Consider the following 18,142-nt stretch of genomic DNA (forward strand, 5'->3'; position numbering starts at 1 on the left):
TGCGACCCAAAGGGAGCAAATGGGGCTGCCCAGAAAGTTGTTGAAGCTCTCTTTGCCTCTCCTCACCTCACCTGGGATGCTACAAGATGGCAGGTGCCTCAGCAGCCACCTTGGAAACACGGGGAATAACGTATATTCCTGGGGATGAGAGGCCTGGAAGGAACCTCAGTTCTAGCTTCGGATTTCCTCTCTTGATTTGCCATTATGGAAATAGGAATAGTCGTAAACTCTAGTTTATTTATTTAGTTATTTAACTCGATAGCATTAAGGCTTCCTGTTCCCCACAGCTTAGATTCAAGTGCCCCTTCTAATAATAGTATGATTCTATTCTGATGTCTGGATGTTTCTCATTTTCCAAAAATTGTCTGAGTGGGTGAGGGGGAGGAGGCAGGGTAGAGGTGACATCCAAGATCAGGCTTCATGTCTTTCCGTCTTGGACATCCAAACTCCAAACTGCCACTCCCCATGCTAGGAGGGCTTCAAGCCCCTGTTGAGGAGTCTTGTCATTGTCTCCTTCATGTCCTTGTTCCTCAGGCTGTAGATGAAGGGGTTCAGCATGGGGGTTACCACAGTATACATGATGGTGGCCACCGTGTCCTGGGTGGAGAAGGAGTCTGGGGGCCGGATATAGATGCCAAGTACCGTCCCATAGAACAGGGTGACCACGGACAGGTGTGAGCTACACGTGGAAAATGCCTTGCGCCTGCCCTTGGCAGAGGGTATCTGGAGGACGGCTATAGTGATGCGGACGTAAGAGACCACAATGAGAATGCAGGGGGCCACAAAGAGGACTACAGCCCCCAGGAAGACAAGCTGATTGACACGCGTGTCTGAGCAGGCCGACTTCATGATCAGGTAAGCATCGCAGTAGAAGTGAGCTATCTCGGGGAGCGAAGAACAGAAGGCCAGTCTGCTCATGAGGAGAGTGTGCACCAGGGAGATGAGGCCGGAGCAGACCCACACGGTGACTGCCAGCCCCACACAGAGCTGGGGGGTCATGATGGTGCAGTACTGTAGTGGGTAGCAGATGGCCACAAATCTGTCCAGGGCCATGGCAGCCAGCAGAAAGGTGTCCACATTGGCGAAGGAGATGAGAAAGTACATCTGAGTCAGGCAGTGGGTGTAAGAGATGGTTTGGGTCCCGGCCACGTGGCTAGCCAGGAGCCTGGGGACAAGATTGGTCGTGAAGCAGATGTCAACAAAGGAAAGGTTAGCAAGGAAGAAGTACATGGGGGTGTGCAGGCGGGGGTCAGCGCTGATGGCCAGGAGGATGAGTGTGTTCCCAGCCACTGTGATCAGGTACATGCACAGGAAGGCCCAGAAGAGGATTTGCTGCTGCCCTGGGTCGCTGGTGATGCCGAGCAGGAGAAACTCGCTGACTCTAGTCTTGTTATCCCATCCCTCAGACATCTCACAGGGGCTCAGGTCCTGGTGGGGACAGGATGAACAGCTGGAACTCACGGCATGTTCAGAGTCAGATGACATGGTATAGGTAGGGCCTTTCTACCAGAACCATGTGTGTGTGTGTGTCTGTCTGTCTGTCTGCTTGTCCAGAAGAGGGCATCATATTCCCTGGAGCTGGATGGAGTTACAGGTGGCTGTGAGCCACCACATGTGGGTGCTAAGAACTGAACTTGGGTTCTCTGGAAGCTACATGCATGCTGCTACCCACTGAGTCTTCTCTCCAGCCTCCCCACCTTACGTATCTGTTTGGTGTTTGAGGAAGCAACTCTTGCTGGCCTAGAAGTTGCCAAATTACTCAGCTGGCTCACAGACGAGTCCCAGCAATCCTCCTGTCTCCGCCTTCCCAGCACTAGGATTACAAGTCTGCTCAGATTTGATTATTTGTTCATTTAATGTGAATTCTGGACTTCAAACTCAGGCCCCTGTGCTTATAAAACAAGCACCCACCGACTGAGCCATCTCTCTAGCCCATAATAACCACTCTTTAGTCGAGTTCAATTGCTCTAGCGATTACATGCAAATTTTCCTCATTCCCACCTTATAAAAAGAGTTCTTTCCTTGTGCCCGCTCCTCAGATGAAGTTGTTGAGGCTTACACCAAGTGACTGGTGTACGGGCAAAGGACTTTGAGTCCAGCAGGGTCTGACTCCCGAGCTGTGCTTTCTCTGGCATGTTTTACACCCTGACCGATTGACTCTCCGATGCTACATGCTTAGGGCAAGGACTATGCACCAAGGCTCTGAGCCCCTCAGTGAGCTCCTCCTTACTCTACAGTGTCAGAGCATTGACAAGAGAATGGCACTTGGTGAGCAGTGCCTTGGAGAACTTCGCTATGTTTGTGTATAAAAGCGCACTGAACATAAAGCAAGGTGTCTACAGCGTTAGATCGTAGGCTGACAACAGTCGACATTGCAGCAGCCATGCAGTGAGGGAACACCAGGAAAGGAGCCAGGGCTTTGCATTGCCCTGGTTATTAAATCTGGATTTTTAAACTTGGCTTGATTTGGTTTATTGTATCGGCGGTGGAGGAACCCAGCAACTAGGGATCCAATACTTATCAGCTGGTGCCATTTGCCTGGGTGAGGCCTTCTGCAATCATGTGGTATGGCCTTAGAAGGCCCCTCCACTCACTCTCCCTTCCCCACCTTTGCCACACTGGACGAACTCAGTAAGCCTCTCACATTCCCAGCTCAAAACGCCTTAAGAGGTCCAGGACCTCCTTCAACTTGCTGATTCTTGCCAAGTTGCTGAAATGCCAAAGCAATTCTGGCCTTCCAGAGAAGGAACGGTTCCTGCTCTTTGGGGTTCCCCTGTGTGAGACATCTTGCATGGGGATACTCTGGCCCCCCACTTTTTGGCCTCAGGCCAAAAGCTCAGGGGACACCCAGCCATAGTCTCCAGCGTTTGTCTAATGACTTGTGAATTCAAAGTTCGGTCCCCAAAACACTTGGATTATTTCCTGCAAAATTCATCCAAACCCCACAGCCAGTGCTTCAAGCAGGCTGCTCCTGTTCCTCTCCCGTCCCTGTCCTGTTTACCCGCCTGCCTGCCTCTCTTGTTCCCGGCTGTGGTCTGGCCAAGCTGAAATTCTTAAACTCTTCCCTGTTCCCCATCTCTCTGCCGCTAGGCATCCCATGCTACGTTCAAAAGTCTCTTTCTTCTGTTCTGTCTCTGTTCACTCCCTCCTGCTACCTGCCACTCCGTAGCCTAGGGGGAAAAGGGAAGATCCCTTTTTCCTGTCTGGTACCTGCCTCTTTACACATCCTGAAATTCTGCCCGCCTGTTCTGCTCTTAACAAATCCATTTTCCTTCAATAAACTCTACTATACCTTCCTCTATCCTAAAAATCTCTTCTCCTGACTCCTCTGCTTGCTGGTCCAGCTTGCCGCGGTCAGCCTGGTCTACGAGAGCTAGTTCCAAGACAGGCTCCAAAGCTACAGAGAAACCCTGTAGAAAAGAAAAGAAAATTCTATTTGGTATGTACAGATGGAAATGTGTGAAGGACATGTGGCCACATGTTTGTTTGGATGTCTGACTTTGCATGTTCGCGTGTTTTGCCTCTGGCCTTTGCTGAATCTGATGTGATGACAAAAAAGTTACTCTATACTGTTCTATTTTATTATAAAGAAAAATAGCTTGAAATTGGGTATGGTTAAACTTAAAGCCAGTAACTCGAAGTTGAAACCGCTCTGGGAAAGTACAAACACATGGACATCCACCATTTTGACCGAAGTTAAACAAACTTCACCACCATCTTTAGTAAGGGTGACCACATGGACTGACCCCCCTAAGGAGACATTAGGTCTCCAAATTATTTTGGTTCTGTGTGATAATTCTTGTCCTGTCCTAAAAAACAAAGTCTATGAAAGAGAAGGTTTAAAACAACACTGGTCTACTGAGATATTAAACCTGTTCCTCTATATTCATGTACTGGATGAGTCTTGCTGGCAGCCAGATTTTATAACCTAAGAGTAAGACCCTTGATACTGATTAAAATACACTAAATTGTTCACAATGCTAAAACTTGGTTTTGCCTTCCACAGACTATGATTGTGCTCAAGGTCTTAGGATCACAGCTGCAAACTAGAGACTGAAATAGTCATTCTAATGTTCTTGCCTTTACTAGCATTAGTAAGCTATAACTGACTGGGTAACCTGTATGTCCAGATTTAATTTATATGCTCTCAAAGTCAAGCCAAAACAACACTTGTCTAATTCAGATATCCCTAGTAGATAATTATACCCTGATCCTCAAGCACCTTTACAGGTATGAGAGGATGGCATTTAACAAAAGAGCTTTTTATGACGGAGAGACATGCCAGCTTCTGGCAGCACCCTGCATCTCCTTCAAGATTATGGATGGCCGCGGAAGAACTTCCACCTGAGGGCTTGCTTTAAATGTGCCAAAGCCAGCCGTGCTTCACACTTTAAACTGTTGCAGAGAACCTGTTCAGACCGAATAGATGGAGCAGTGGAGGACTGATCGTCCCGCCCTGCCAAGACAGGTAGGCCAATCTCTTCAGATTCCTACCAGCATCTTCTGGGCTTGGCAGCTGAACCCTAGCGCTATTTCAGCAATGACTATAGAGAGAACCCAGGACTGTGGCCTAAGTAGCTGGAAAGCTGTTTGGTTTCTGATCAGATTTATCCCTCTCAGATCTGATGACGTTTGACTAGGGCACTGACAGATTTGCCAGTTTAACAGCTCTTCCTGACCCTCAAGGCTACAATCACCCTGGTAGGTAACTTAACTCATTAGTTAAGCTTCCTGCTGAATGTACAGACAGGCGTGCCTCATTGCGAGGCTTCCTAGTCTAGGATTGATAGATTTCAGTTGTAACTTCGGAGGTTCAGAGTTCTAAATTTCCTCTGGTTGTCTTCTAAAAATGTTGATACCTTTTAACCCAAAACCATAGCCTTTTGCTATGACATCAGGATATAAATCTGCTCCAGCTGTCTTACAGACACCTCCAGGTTCCTGGGGGAAGTTTTGCTGCTGTCTCAGGAAATCTCGTCTGGTGAAAACTAAGTCTCCAGAACCCATTTGGATCCCATCCATTTTTGAGCATATTTTGCAGGTTCAGTCTTCCCGCCTGGGCCAAGGTCAACCCACAGAGGGCCCTCTAGATACTCTAGACCCTGCACCAGCTCCTGGGACTTCACCACTGGTACCACCTCTCCAGGTTCAAACAGGCACCTATCCAGCCACTGGAACGGGTTTTCTAAGATGTCCCAATAAAAAAACATACCTGCTTTCCTGTCTCGCTCCTTCACCCTTGCCTCTTCTGTACATCCAGGACACTTCTCTGTTCCTCTTTCTCTGGCAGTTATCACCCTTCCCATGGCTAGCCCCCAAATCACAGCAATCTATTTTTCTCCTAGCAACCTGGTTTCTCAGCTTCCTCAAGGAACAGGTGCCTGAGGTTTCCAGGATGGTAGCTAACCAAATGCTTCTTCACCCATAACCCCCACTGAGTGTGAGCCCACTGACTCTCAACTCTTCCCCCAGCCCACGTCATCCCTTATCAATAGGAAGCAGCCAGACTTGAACCTGCGCACATACATACCCAAAAAGGTAGGGATGTTTGGAATCTCCAGCTGGGGATGGGCGTTCCAGACCCCACCCTCAGCACACCAACCAGCAGCTCCCTGGAGCTTCCTCATTCCAGACTCTGCTGCTGAGAAAGCCCATCAGCAGCTCCTCCCCTGGAGATGCCCGGGACCTACCTGCTATTTAAGACCCAGTCCGTATATCTGCTATGAGTGTTTTTGTGTTCTTTTTTCTTGCCTTCCTGAGAGTCACCCAGAGATGCTCTGCTTCTCATTGCTCTGTTTTTTAAATCTGGACTTATTAATTTGGTTTGATTTGGCTTATTGCATCCTTGGTGGAGGAACCTAGCAACCGGGATCCAATTCTTAACAGGTACAACGCGAACGATTTTGTTACACCACACACTTCTACCACCATGCGCTGCCTCACCACAAGCCACAAGCAAAGGAGCCAGTTGACTCTGCCTGAAACCCCTCTAAAACCACGAGACAAAATCAACCTTCCATGGCTGTAAGTTGATGACTTCAGATGTCAGTTACAGCAACGGAAGCTGGTGCACACAGAACTTTGATGTCTGCAGAACATTTCACACTGGCTGATAGTGAAATAGTCACAAGAAATCTGGATTTCTGACTCTTCAAAAATAAACCTCAAACAATCACACACTCATTCTCACAGGGCATCCATCAGTCAGGAAGACAGAAAAGCTATTAATGAACAGCCACTATGATTCTGCAAACGCCCTGTGATAGCTCTCTGTACTGATTTCCTTTGTGTCCCTGAGAGACTTCCTCTGTAGTAAGTTTATGAATGTCCCCAGGAGACTGGGAGGCACAGCAAAGTTAGAGGGCTCCCCAAGAGCAGAGATCATACCCCCTGCTCCAGGCAGTTGATCCTGAGTGGCACGGTCCCCTCCTCCACTAGCCCTGGAGTCACTAGGGGAAATGCCTACTGTCTACACTTCCCACCTCTTAGCTCCATGCCCCAGGTGGCAGAGACTCTGAAGCAGTTCTGAAAGCTGAGATGAAGACAGAGTTCTGTCTGCACAAAAAGATGATGTTGGATGTAGACTTTTATTAGTTGAAACAGAAATGTAATAAGGGATTCTTTGTGCTTGTTTTTTTAATTTTTATTTATTTTTATTTATTTTTTATTTTTTTGAGAAAGGGTCTCCTATAGCCCAGGTTGGCCTTGAACTTGCTATTAGCTGAAGATAACCCTGAACTCCTGATCCCTCTGCCTCCACCTCCTGGCACTGAGATTACAGCCATGTGCCACCACTCCCATTTTAGAGTCGGAATTCTTAAAGACATCTTTGCTTTCATTCAGGTTCAAAGTGAAGTAGCAGGGCTGGAGAGTTGGCTCAGCAGTTAAGAGCACTGACTGCTCTTCCCGAGGACCCGGGTTCAATTCCCAGCACCCACATGACAGCTCACAACTGTCTGAAGATCCAGTTCCAGGGGATCTGACACCTTCACACCAATGCACATAAAATAAAGTTAAATAAACCATAAATTTTTTTTTTAAAAAAGTGAAATAGCAGCAATGAGGGGCTCTTGTCTACTTGCTCACTTAGGCATCAAGGATGTGCACATGAAGTGTGCTGTTTGGACCCTCATCAGATAATACAGAACTAGAACCTGACCTTTGGTGACACCACTGTATTCCAGAAAGCTCCAAAGAGACCCGCAACTGACATGCTGCAAGGCAAAGAGGATGAGCTGGGTTTGCAGCTCAGTAGAGTGTTTGTCTAGCACCCATGAAGTTCTGGCTCTGATCTCCAGCATAGCACAGACCAGGAGTAGCGCCACACATCTGTGATTCCTGCACTCTGCAGCTGGAAGCAGAAGGATCAGAAGTCCAACACCATCCTTGACTACATAGTTTGAGGCCAGTTTTGGTGTGTATGAGACTGTTTAAAAATCTCATGTATACATATACATCCATACAGGAAGAAGGATGGAGAGAAAGAGAATGAAAGAAAGACAGACAGAAAGAGAAAGGAAGAAGGAAAGAAAGGAAGGAAGGCAAGGGAGATATAATTGAGATATGTCAAAAACTCATAAAGAGTCTCAGGTACAAGTTGCTTATGAGGGAAAGTTTGTGGAGAATATTACACAATAAAAAATAATTGACAATCAGGAAGTCTGTATGGATCTGTGATGTCGGATGCCCCCTCTGTATGCGGTGAATATCATTGGTTAATAAAGAAGCTGCTTCAGGCCTATTGCAGACAGAGTAGGGCAAGGCAGGAGTTCCAAGCAGTAATATAAAATAACGGAAATGGGTTAATTTAAGATATAAGAGCTAGCTAGAAAGATGCCTAAGCTATTGGGCAAGCAGTGTTCTAATTAGTAGAGTTTCTGTGAGATTACTTTAGGTCTGGGAGGCTGGGAAACAAACAAGCAGCCTCCACCAAAAGATCTGACCTGGGTCCTCTGAATACTTGATAGTGTGTAGCTTGGTGTTCTTGTGGGACCCCAGCAGTAGGAGCCTGGGCTGGAAGCAGTCTCGGACTCTTGCCCGCTTTTTGGACCCTTTTCCTCCTACAGGGTTGCCACATCCAGCCTTCATGAGGGCATGTGCCTAGTCTTATTTATTGTAGCTTGTTGTGCCATGTTTGAGGATATCCCTGGGAGGCCTGCCCTTTTCTGAAGGGAAGTAGAGGAGGAGTGGATCAGGGGGAAAGGGAAGGTTGGGAGGGGCTGGGAGGAGAGAAGGGAGGGGAAAAGTGCAGTCAGTATGTAACATATGAGAGAAGAATAAATAAAAAAAGAAAAAAAATTGAAATATATTTTAAAGTCAGCATTGTCTCCCATCATTAATAATCTCAATGGAAACACTAGCAGCCTTTCTGTTGGTCAGGACCTTGTACCTGGAGTGAACCCCTCTCCTGCTGCCTACATCCTATCTTCCACACTCTGCTGCTCCTCAGGAAATTGAGGCAGATAAAGACAGAGGAGACTGGTGCCCGGATCCTGCCCTGACTCCAGTTTAATCTAGAAAGGGATCAGATTCCTGAGCAGGCGGCTCTTCTCAGCTTCCCCTCAGTCGGGTCTGGGTGGCAATAGTGAGCATCAGGAGAGGAGGGTGTGTGTGGGGGGGCATCTAGAGGACCAAGGGGTTAATTCAGTGACTAAATGGTCTCCAGGCACAAGCACTGGATTTGAGCTTAGCACCAGAAGTTCAGCCTATGAAGAAACCAAGGACAGATAACACAGCAAAGCTGCCACGTAATAGAGCATGCGCTGGAGAATCACGCTTTGTGTAAATGTCCCACTTTACCGGGCATCCCTGAGCCTTTGAGCTTCCTCCAGTCCCAGCCAAACCTGCTACCTGGAAGTGTCTTCCTCCTTCTCCAGACCATGCCCTTGTCTGTTACTATCCACATGTCTCTGTTCTTAATTTTATACAGGGACATAGGAACCTGAACATCCCAGGTTCAAGACACAGTCCATTCCTGTAACATGCTGGCCTCAGACAGACCTAGGTGTCATAGGTGACAGAGCAACTCTCCAATTCCAGCTGCCTTCTTCTTACCCAACTGCCTGAGCTGGTCTGAATGCTTTTCCCTAGGTTCCTTCCGGCCTGGCATCCACCCCATCTTTCTGGGAGCAAGTGAAGTTCCATGACTGTCCACCTGAGCAGAAGATTTTGGCCCTGATGGTGACAGGCGTGGTTCCACCTGCCAGCCCTGGAACCCCTTGCTGAAACCTAAATGATGCTTCAGCCACATCGCTCCCATCAGGAGTGGGATCCTCCATCTCCCCAAAGGGGTCTGCTTCCTTTCCACTCAGTTGTCTAACAACTCTATAGATGGGGGCTTAGGGTGGCCCTGAGGTCTTAGGCAGGGTGGTTTGAAGCACACTCTCCAAAGTCATTGGACAGAAGACAGAGTAGTTCTGGGAGGACTTTGGGAGTGTGGGATCTGCAGGTAGCTGAGGGAGGGTGTGCCTAAGAGGCCACTGTACTGTTTCCTGGCATGCTCATTGGTAAAGTATAGTGCTCCAAGCCACAATGAATCAATGTCCAAAATGTTACCTAGACAACCCAAATGTATCAAGATTCCCCCCCCCCCAGGTCCTTACCTTCTTCAGACCTGACAGGTGCCATGAAACTGTGAGCAATTAAAGCAAAAGCTGACCAACAATGGCCACCTCTGTGTAGGTGACCAACAATGACCACCTCTGTGCAGGTGGCCAACAATGACCACCTCTGTGCAGGTGGCCAGCCCTCTTTTCTCACTGCTCTGTGGTGAGGGTGCTGTGCCTGGGCTCCTGGATGGCACCGTTTGTCTTCCTCTGGGCTGGAACAGTTTCATCTCATACATGTTGCTGGTTTCATACATACATATGTGATGTCTAGCACGAACAGAACCCCCAAAGTGCCCTATTACAGGCTATTCAGGAGGGAGTTTGCCTTGCTTACTCTGACTCCCCAAGGCAGTGATTCTCAGCCTGTGAGTCAGGACCCCCTTGGGTTCACAAATCAGATATTTACATTACAATTCATAACAGTAGCAAAATTACAGTTATGAAGTAACAACAAAATAACATTATGGCTGGGGGTCACCACAACATGAGGAAGTGTATTACAGAGCCATAGCATTAGGAAGTAGAGAACTATGACCCTAAGTGCTATTGAAGGAAGGGGAGCATTGTTCCTACTGCAGGTCAATAGTGGGCATTCCCTGTGGGAACCTACTGGACCCCACTGAAGGTGCTGGCCACATCCTTTCTAAATAGTCTCTGCTTATTTTTATTCTTATCAAAGGATGAGAGATACAAAAACCAAAGATCCTAATTGGCAACAGACCTGTACTCGGAATATTTATTTTTTGAAGTTGGGTGAAATGGCAAAAAAAAAAAAAAAAAAAAGTGTTGGAGATTTGACTGACACACAAGAGGTAGAGAATTCTGGGAAATGGTCACTGACCCAGGTCCAGGTCTGCATCAGTGCTCCTTCTCATTGTCTGACAGAAGTTGCTTAAGGAATGGCTTGTTTTGGCTCATAGTTTGAGGGGATACAATCCACGGTGGTGAGATGCCATGGTGGTGGCTGTGTGAGGCAGCTGGTCACATGACCTCTGCACCCAGGAAGCAGAGCAAGGTCAATGTTAGTGCCCATCCCACTTTCTCCATTTTGTTTAGTCTGGGATCCCAGCTCCTGGGATGGTGCCACCCACATTCAGGGTGGCTATGTCCTCGGTGAAACCTTTCTGGAAACATTCTCAAGCTCAGAGATATGTTTCCATGGTGAGTCTAAGTCCAGAAGAGCTGGCTCTGAAGATGGACCATCACACACCAATCTGAGTAGTTGGGATTAGGATTCTCAAGCCTCTAGATCTTTTGGAATCGAAGCATACCTTCCTAGTTTCCAGGGAATCATTTGATGTTAGGTGCCACATGGCAGATATTATCATTATATCTGTGGCTGTATTTGGGAAAAGTGTCAGACTCTCTTGACTAGTGCCTAGATTTTTGTTTTAATAAAAATATCTTCCACTTTTCTGGGCAGAGTTATGAAGCCATAGTCATAGTGTTTGTTCAGATTCTGGCACCAACTGAGATTCATCTATTTCCCAAATAAAATATGCCAAGACTGTCACAAGAAGTCTGGTCACACGAAGCATCTTTCTCAGGAGCAAATTGGCAGTATTTTGTCCAGGCTTGGACTCTGGGATGGATGTAAGGACACAGCCCAGAGAGCACTGCCTTTCCTGTACTGGCTTAGAATTGCTAGAAGTGGTCCTATGCATGGAATGAGCCTCCTGCCTTCACTCAGATGTACCGGGTGACAAATAAGGTGGAGAGAAGCAAGCAGAAATCTTTTTATTCTTATGTTTGTGTCCCTGCAATTCATGGGACTTAAGAGTGAAATCCAACACCAATTTAACATAGTAGGCCATCACAAGAGTTCCCCCCATGACTGTCAGCCATATTCCCATTTTATCTCTCCCCAAAGATTTCTCTTTGGTATGATATGTAAGGCAGAGTCTAAAACCTACAAGCAATGAGTCAGAGAGGATCCTTTCAGGTGTGGGCTGGAGGTGTGGACAGAATGAATAGGGTGGAGGGAGTCCATGTTACCAAGAGAAAGCACAGGTCTGCTTTCTCACCCTCCTGGTCTCCATAAGATGAGTGGCTAAGTCATGCCTTCCCTCCCAAAGCTAGAGAAGTAGCTGAGACTTCTACATCCTGATCCATAGCCAGAGGGGCGGGGGGGGGGGCAGAGAATATGGACTTGGCATGAGCTTTTGAAACCTCAGAGTCCACCCCAGCTACATACTGCCTCCAACAAGGTCTCCTCTCCTAATCCTTGTAATCCTCAAACCCTTCCACTCCCTAGGGACTAAGCATTCAAACATGAGCCTACAGGGGTCCTTTTTATTCAAACCATCACAGGCTGGGATGATAACCATTCCATTTGGAATTTCTGCATGAAAAACGTTTCCTTGCTTATTCAAATACTTATTTTGAACAGTATAAACTTTTTTTTAAAAAAAATCCATTTAGTATTTTAAGCTACAATTCAAGACAAGTTTTATATCCCTGATCCAAAATGCCTGGGATTGAAGGTATTTCAGATTTTCTCTGATTTTGGAATATTTTTGTCTATATCATAAAACATCTTAGACTGAAACCAAACATAAACATGAAATGATTTTAGAATTTTATATCCTAAAAGTAACTTCCCTACAATATTTTAGTGTACCGAAGTGAGGTCAGTTATGGAATTTGCCACCTGTAGTAGTATCATGTTTGTATTTGTCAATATGGAGGTTTGAAGATTATCTTAGAGTTTGGGTTTTCTGCCCAGGGTACTCACACTGTGGTGCCATATTTATTTGTCGTTCAATGGTTCCAGCTTTGACCATTTGGAGCTCATTCAGGTTGGTTTTGTGGGCATCTTCCCACAACCCATTCCTTCCTTCCCTCCATGACCTATACTTCAAGGTGTCACAAACCTAAAGTAAATAATTTTTTTCCAAGATACCAAACCAGTACTGTTGGACCAGCAATGCAGCGTAATTTTGAACTTAGGGGCAAACGTCAGATGGCATGTTGAAATATGAGTTGGGTTAGGATAGGGTAGTAGCACCATACTGGAGACAGAGCCTGGGGTCTCTAGAATACTCAACACATTTCCATGCTGAGTTACATTCCCTGCTGTAATGGTGTGAATGAGGAATGTCCCCAACAGGCTCCTGTATCTTGACACCTGGTCTCCATTGATGGCCCTATTTCAGAAGGCTATGGAGGAAGTAGGTCACTGGGGACAGGCTCTGAGGTTTCATAGCCTGTCTCTACTTCCTGTTCTCCCTCTGTGTATTCTCTGTGGGGATGATGTGATATCTCTGCATGTCCTTCCTTCCACGATGGCCTGTAACCTCTGGGGAACTTTAACTTAAAATATCCCTCTTTATCTTCTAAATCATTTTTGGTTAGGGCATTTTATCATAGCAACAGAAAAATAATGAACTCAGCAGTCTAGGGTGATCTGCTGAAAATGGATAAGAATCATGCATCGTCCCGGGAGCCAGGTAAAGGCCTCAGAGTCCACCAAATAGATGGAACCCAGGAGCCATAAAGGCAATGCCCAGAACTGAGTCATTTGCTGACAAGAAAGTTCCAGAAAGCTTTGCTTCTGCCCTGCACCACCAGGGATACTACAGAAGAACCACAATAATTTCTGGGAGTTTGCAAGCTGAGCAAGCTGAGGAAGAGCACCCTGGGACATTGGCAGACAATGATGGGCCTAGCTGTGGAATGCGGACTTAGGGGGATTGAGAGGGAAGTGATTCATGGGCTCTGGAGGTTCTATAGCAACCCTGGACACTTCAGCTTTAAGATCATCTCTGTTTCCATGAGAGACGTGAAGGGAGAGCAAGGACTCTGTCTGGGACACAAATGCTGTCTGAAGCTTCTGATGCTCATTCCTGTCTCGTACCTGTGCTCAGTAGTGAAACGCCACAAGGTCGGGGTGTGTGTGTATGTGGGGGAGCTCAGCAAGAGCCATGTGCTGTGACAGGTGCTGAGACACAGGCAGAGTCTCCTGAACAGCAACACACTGCCATCTGTTACAGCTTGGCTCCTGGAACCCCGACTAGGGGTGGCAGAGGCAGTGAAGGAAGTACGGACACACTTAAAGGAAAGCTGGGGCCAGGTGAGGGTGCTCACTCTGATGGAGGGCACCTACTAATCAGCACAACCCAGAACCTCAAGTGTGTTTCTTATGCACATCCCAGAGGGAGGGGTTAGCTAGTCTCCCTAGGCGGTCTCTGTATTGAGCCATCTCAGGCTGTAAACATGCAGGGGAGGAAGCTGTAGGTGTTCACCTTTGCACACACCCGTCGCTCTCTCACACTTGGATTCCCAACCAAAGTTTTGCCAGCCCTGTTGAGCCTTACCTGCCAATCTCATGGGGCTGAGATATTGGCGTCCTCCTTGTGACTGTACCCATGTCAACCGCACACATTCAGTCATGATTTCCTCTGCTCCCTACAGCAGTGAAGATACCTATGCCGCACATATGATCATTCTCTAATTAACAGCTCACGGTTGCTCAGGCCCAGGCAAACTCACCTTTCTATGTCAGTCGCCAGGATGACTGAAGCCTTTAGGGAGATGACTCTGAAGAGGGTCAGCTATAAAGTCTACTTTCAGAGAAGTTTCCTAGTGCATTGTGGGAGCCTTGCCTTAGACAGTTGCTAGACCTTTGCCCAAATAAATAATTTCAAATACGTCTAAACTTCAAATTTTCTTGCCTATAAAGTGAGTGCTTTAAAGACATTCAAATTAGAGGTTTAGGGGACAATGATTTCTTGTCATCCTCAGATTTAAAAGGGTGACCCTAACCACAAAGCCCTAATCCCAGAAGTCATCCCAGTGAACTCTCGACTTAGCTACATGGAGTTCTCTGTAAAGATGAACAAATTCATGATGTCCAGGAATTCTCTCAGTTCTAAATTTTTCAAAAACTAAGATCTAAGCATTATCTTCCTCAGGGCTCCTTTGATGTCACAGTTCCTCAGGCTATAGATGAAGGGGTTGACCATGGGTGTCACCACGGTGAAGATGACAGTGGCCACTGTGTCCTGTACTGTGTAGGTGGATGACGGGTGCATATAAATGCCCAGGATTGACCCATAGAAAAGGGAGACCACAGTGAGGTGAGAGCCACATGTGGATAGGGCTTTCCTTATTCCATGGGCAGATTGTAGCTTCAGAACCTTAGAGAAGATGTAGGCATAGGAAACAATAATGCATGTAAATGGTGTCAGAAATACCAGTCCACCCACGGTAAAGACCATCAGGTCATTAATAAAGGTGTCAGAACAAGAGAGCTTCAGGATAGGATACGGGTCACAGAAGAAGTGGTGCACTGCATTGTGGGAACAGAAGGTGAGTCGAACCATGAGGAGAGTGTGCAAGAGAGCATGCAGGTTTGTGATGACCCATGATAAAACCACCAGGAGGACACAGAGTCTGGGCCTCATCATCAGGGTGTAGTGGAGTGGGTGACAAATGGCCACATAGCGGTCATAGGCCATCACACTCAGGAGGAAGCCATCCATGTTGCTGAATGCTATGAAGAAATAGATCTGGACCATACACTCTGTGTAAGAGATGGACTTGCTTCCCAACACATGGTTCACCAGAGCCTTGGGGACAGTGACAGATGGAGCACTGATGTCGACACTGGAGAGGTTGGCCAAGAAGAAGTACATGGGTGTGTGGAGACGAGGGTCACAGCTGACGGCCAGCATGATAAGAAGGTTCCCAGAGATGGTGACCAAGTACATCCACAAAAACATCCCAAACACAATCTCTTCTTTCTCTGACTGTCCAGTGAGTCCGAGGAGGAGGAATTCTGTGACGATTGTCTGATTGTCCCCATCCATGTCTGTGGAAAACAGTTTTATCATGCAGTCAGACCATTTGCTAACATCTGAGCAAAGACATATTGTTTGAAGCCGTTTAGTGATGGGCTGAGAATGAACTAAAACTGAATTGTATCTTTTGTATCTTAAACCAAATCCTGGTTCATTTCTACAAGTTTTATTTATGAGTGGCTGAAGTTTTGTAAATTACTCCTATTGGCTGGTTCCAAACTTGTTTGCTTTCTTTCACAATATTTAAACTTATTATAATGATTGAAGGAATATAATTCACTTTATAGATAAAGAAACCTATAGGAAGCCGGGTGATGGTGGCGCACGCATTTAATCCCAGCACTCGGGAGGCAGAGGCAGATGGATCTCTGTGAGTTTGAGGCCAGCCTGGTCTACAAGAGCTAGTTCAAGGATAGGCTTCATAGCTAGAGAGAAACTTTGTCTTGAAAAAAAAAATCAGTTGCTTACTAGAAGGAAGAACTCAGGACAATCTTGTGATTTTCCTTTTACTATATAAACACACACATGTATGTATATGTGTTTACACAAGCTATTTGTTTTTTAAAACAAGACATTGCCACTGCACCTAGGCTGGACTTGATATCGTGAACTCCAGCTATCCCTCCCCTCCCCCCCCATATTAGGCTACTCAGCACTGGCAACTACGGGTTTAAGAACCCATCTGGCTACCTTTATGCTGTATTTCATACAGCTGCCATTTGTTGACAGTTTAACCACATGGCAAATTGTTTATCAAATGCTGTCCTACAGATGTGCAGATTGTATTTGAGGCTCTGCTATATTCTCAGAATTTTGGCTGTTCCTCAGCTTTGATAGATCTGTCTAGTGGTTTTCAACTCTCAGCGTTTTATCTGCCACAAAGCTGTTTAACCCCAGTTCACCGCTGCTGGTCCACCATTCCAGCTCCCTGCAAGTTCTTCTCACTTCCTACATCCCAAGAGGAGCAGGTATAACTGTAGGAATTACTTTTTAAGGATTTATTTTATTTGTTTTTAATTATGTGTGTCTCTGTGTGAGTGTGTGCAAGTGAGTGTACGTGCCTATGGAGTCAGGAGAGGGCATTGGATCTCCTGGTTTGTTGTGAGCCACCTAATACAGGTGCTGGGAGAACTGAACTCAGATCCTCTGCAAGAGCAGAGAATGCTTTTAACTACTGAGCTACAGCCCCTGGGTTATTTCTGTCTGGAGGAAAGAGAGCTACTGATTGGCAAATGAATGCAGTGTATTTAAAAGATACTTTCTGCAGAAGAAATGTCCAGAGGCAGGGGTCAGGTAAAATAAGACTACAGCATCCTTGAGAGAATTACTGGTGTTTCAGCAGGGAAGGAGAGGAAGCTTTTTCCTCTAGAGGACAAAGGAGTTGGAAGGATAATAATAAGAAAGAAGCAGCATGGAGAAGCATGGGGAGAACCCTCTTTGGGGTTGGCTAAAGATCTACGTAGAATGGAGGCAAGTGGTGCCTGTTACTGTGAGTGAAATTAGTGAAAGCAAGAGTACACTGCAGAGATGTGAGCTCATCTTACCTGGACCAGCTTCTAAAACCAGGGCAGGTGGCTAGAAGAATAGCAACCATGTAGCCTGAGCACATTCCATGTGTGATCACAGATCACAATGGGTGGACGTAGAAAAACAAACAGCAAGGCAGGCATTTGAAGCATCTTACCTGGAGACTATCTTTTAGTGTGGAGCTCTCTCTCTCTATCTCTCTATCTCTCTCTCTCTCTCTCTCTCTCTCTCTCTCTCTCTCTCTCTCTCTCTCTCTCTCTCACACCACACCCCACCCAACCTCTCCTGTCTTCTCTTCACCCCTCTTCCTCCTCATGCTCCGAATGGCTCCTTCTTCTTCAAGCTACAGTTTCTGAGCCTCTCCCTGCTAACCTAAGTTGACGGCTTCCTTTTCCTGTCTGGAACCTTGCCTTGCAGAGAGACTGCTTGTATCCTGGTGACCGAGAACGGTTTAAGTGTTGACCAAGATCTTTTCCTCTGGTCCCAGTTCCCCATCGGTGGCTCTGTCTGCTGTTGAGGTAGTGGAGCCTCACCTGCCTGGTCAGCATGCCTTTCTTGCTGTTGTCTCTGCTGTCAGTAACTTTCACACAATTCTCATGTCTGAGGATTCCATGCTTGATGCTGGATTTGGGTCAATTCAATTGTGGGACATTTCACCACTGGAGAACATCTAGGAAGAGACATATGACTCCCTGTGGCCAAGCTTTGGTGATGAGAGTAAATAGACCTGCCCTCCCTGGAGATCAGGGTTGCCGTAACTATGGATGACACACTGGGGCACCCCTAGGGCCCATTCCTCAGAGGTCCCCATTAGGGACCCGTGCTAAGAGTTCATTGTTTGCATTCTGTCTGAACACTGAGAATATTGCAATATAACCAATCCCCGTTGAAGCAATTGTACAAACATGTCCACCTCGCCTCCCTTTCCTGTGAGAGGAGGGGCAGAGAGGAGGATGCACAGGGACGATGAAGTAGCTTATACACCAGAGCCAGCTGTCAACACTGTGAGAAACGCAGTAAAAACAAAGCAGAAAGTGAAAACCCTCAGAAATACAGGTTTTGCCATTGTCTGATTTTATTTCTTAAGCGTATGAGTGTTTACTTTGAAAGGCTATGAACCACATGTGTGACAATGAAGGAAGTCAGGAGAGTTCCTGGGACTGGAATTATAGACAGTGATAAGCACCATGTGGGTGCCGGGAGTCC

At 46.6% G+C, this 18,142-nt stretch overlaps 2 protein-coding genes across 2 annotated transcripts; both read right to left on the reverse strand.

The window, feature by feature from the left end:
- Positions 1 to 468: 468 nt before the first annotated feature.
- LOC126495425 (olfactory receptor 1361-like) lies at positions 469 to 1,410 on the reverse strand. Its single transcript, XM_050133025.1, has one exon. It carries the CDS (start codon positions 1,408 to 1,410, stop codon positions 469 to 471), a length of 942 nt encoding a protein of 313 aa, XP_049988982.1.
- A 13,084-nt stretch (positions 1,411 to 14,494) lies between these two features.
- On the reverse strand, positions 14,495 to 15,418 carry LOC126495435 (olfactory receptor 1361-like). The gene has a single exon (XM_050133036.1). It carries the CDS (start codon positions 15,416 to 15,418, stop codon positions 14,495 to 14,497), a length of 924 nt encoding a protein of 307 aa, XP_049988993.1.
- Positions 15,419 to 18,142: the final 2,724 nt, after the last annotated feature.

The sequence above is a fragment of the Alexandromys fortis genome, unplaced genomic scaffold (genome assembly GCF_014885135.2).
Source record: "Alexandromys fortis isolate MF-2015 unplaced genomic scaffold, M_Fortis_MF-2015_v1.1 scaffold_499, whole genome shotgun sequence".
Classification (NCBI taxonomy): domain Eukaryota; kingdom Metazoa; phylum Chordata; class Mammalia; order Rodentia; family Cricetidae; genus Alexandromys; species Alexandromys fortis.

What these genes read in the sequence shown, in the direction of transcription:
- LOC126495425 (XM_050133025.1), bottom strand. Translation starts at nt 1,410, where the DNA reads ATGTCTGAGGGATGGGATAACAAGACTAGAGTCAGCGAGTTTCTCCTG.
- LOC126495435 (XM_050133036.1), bottom strand. Translation starts at nt 15,418, where the DNA reads ATGGATGGGGACAATCAGACAATCGTCACAGAATTCCTCCTCCTCGGA.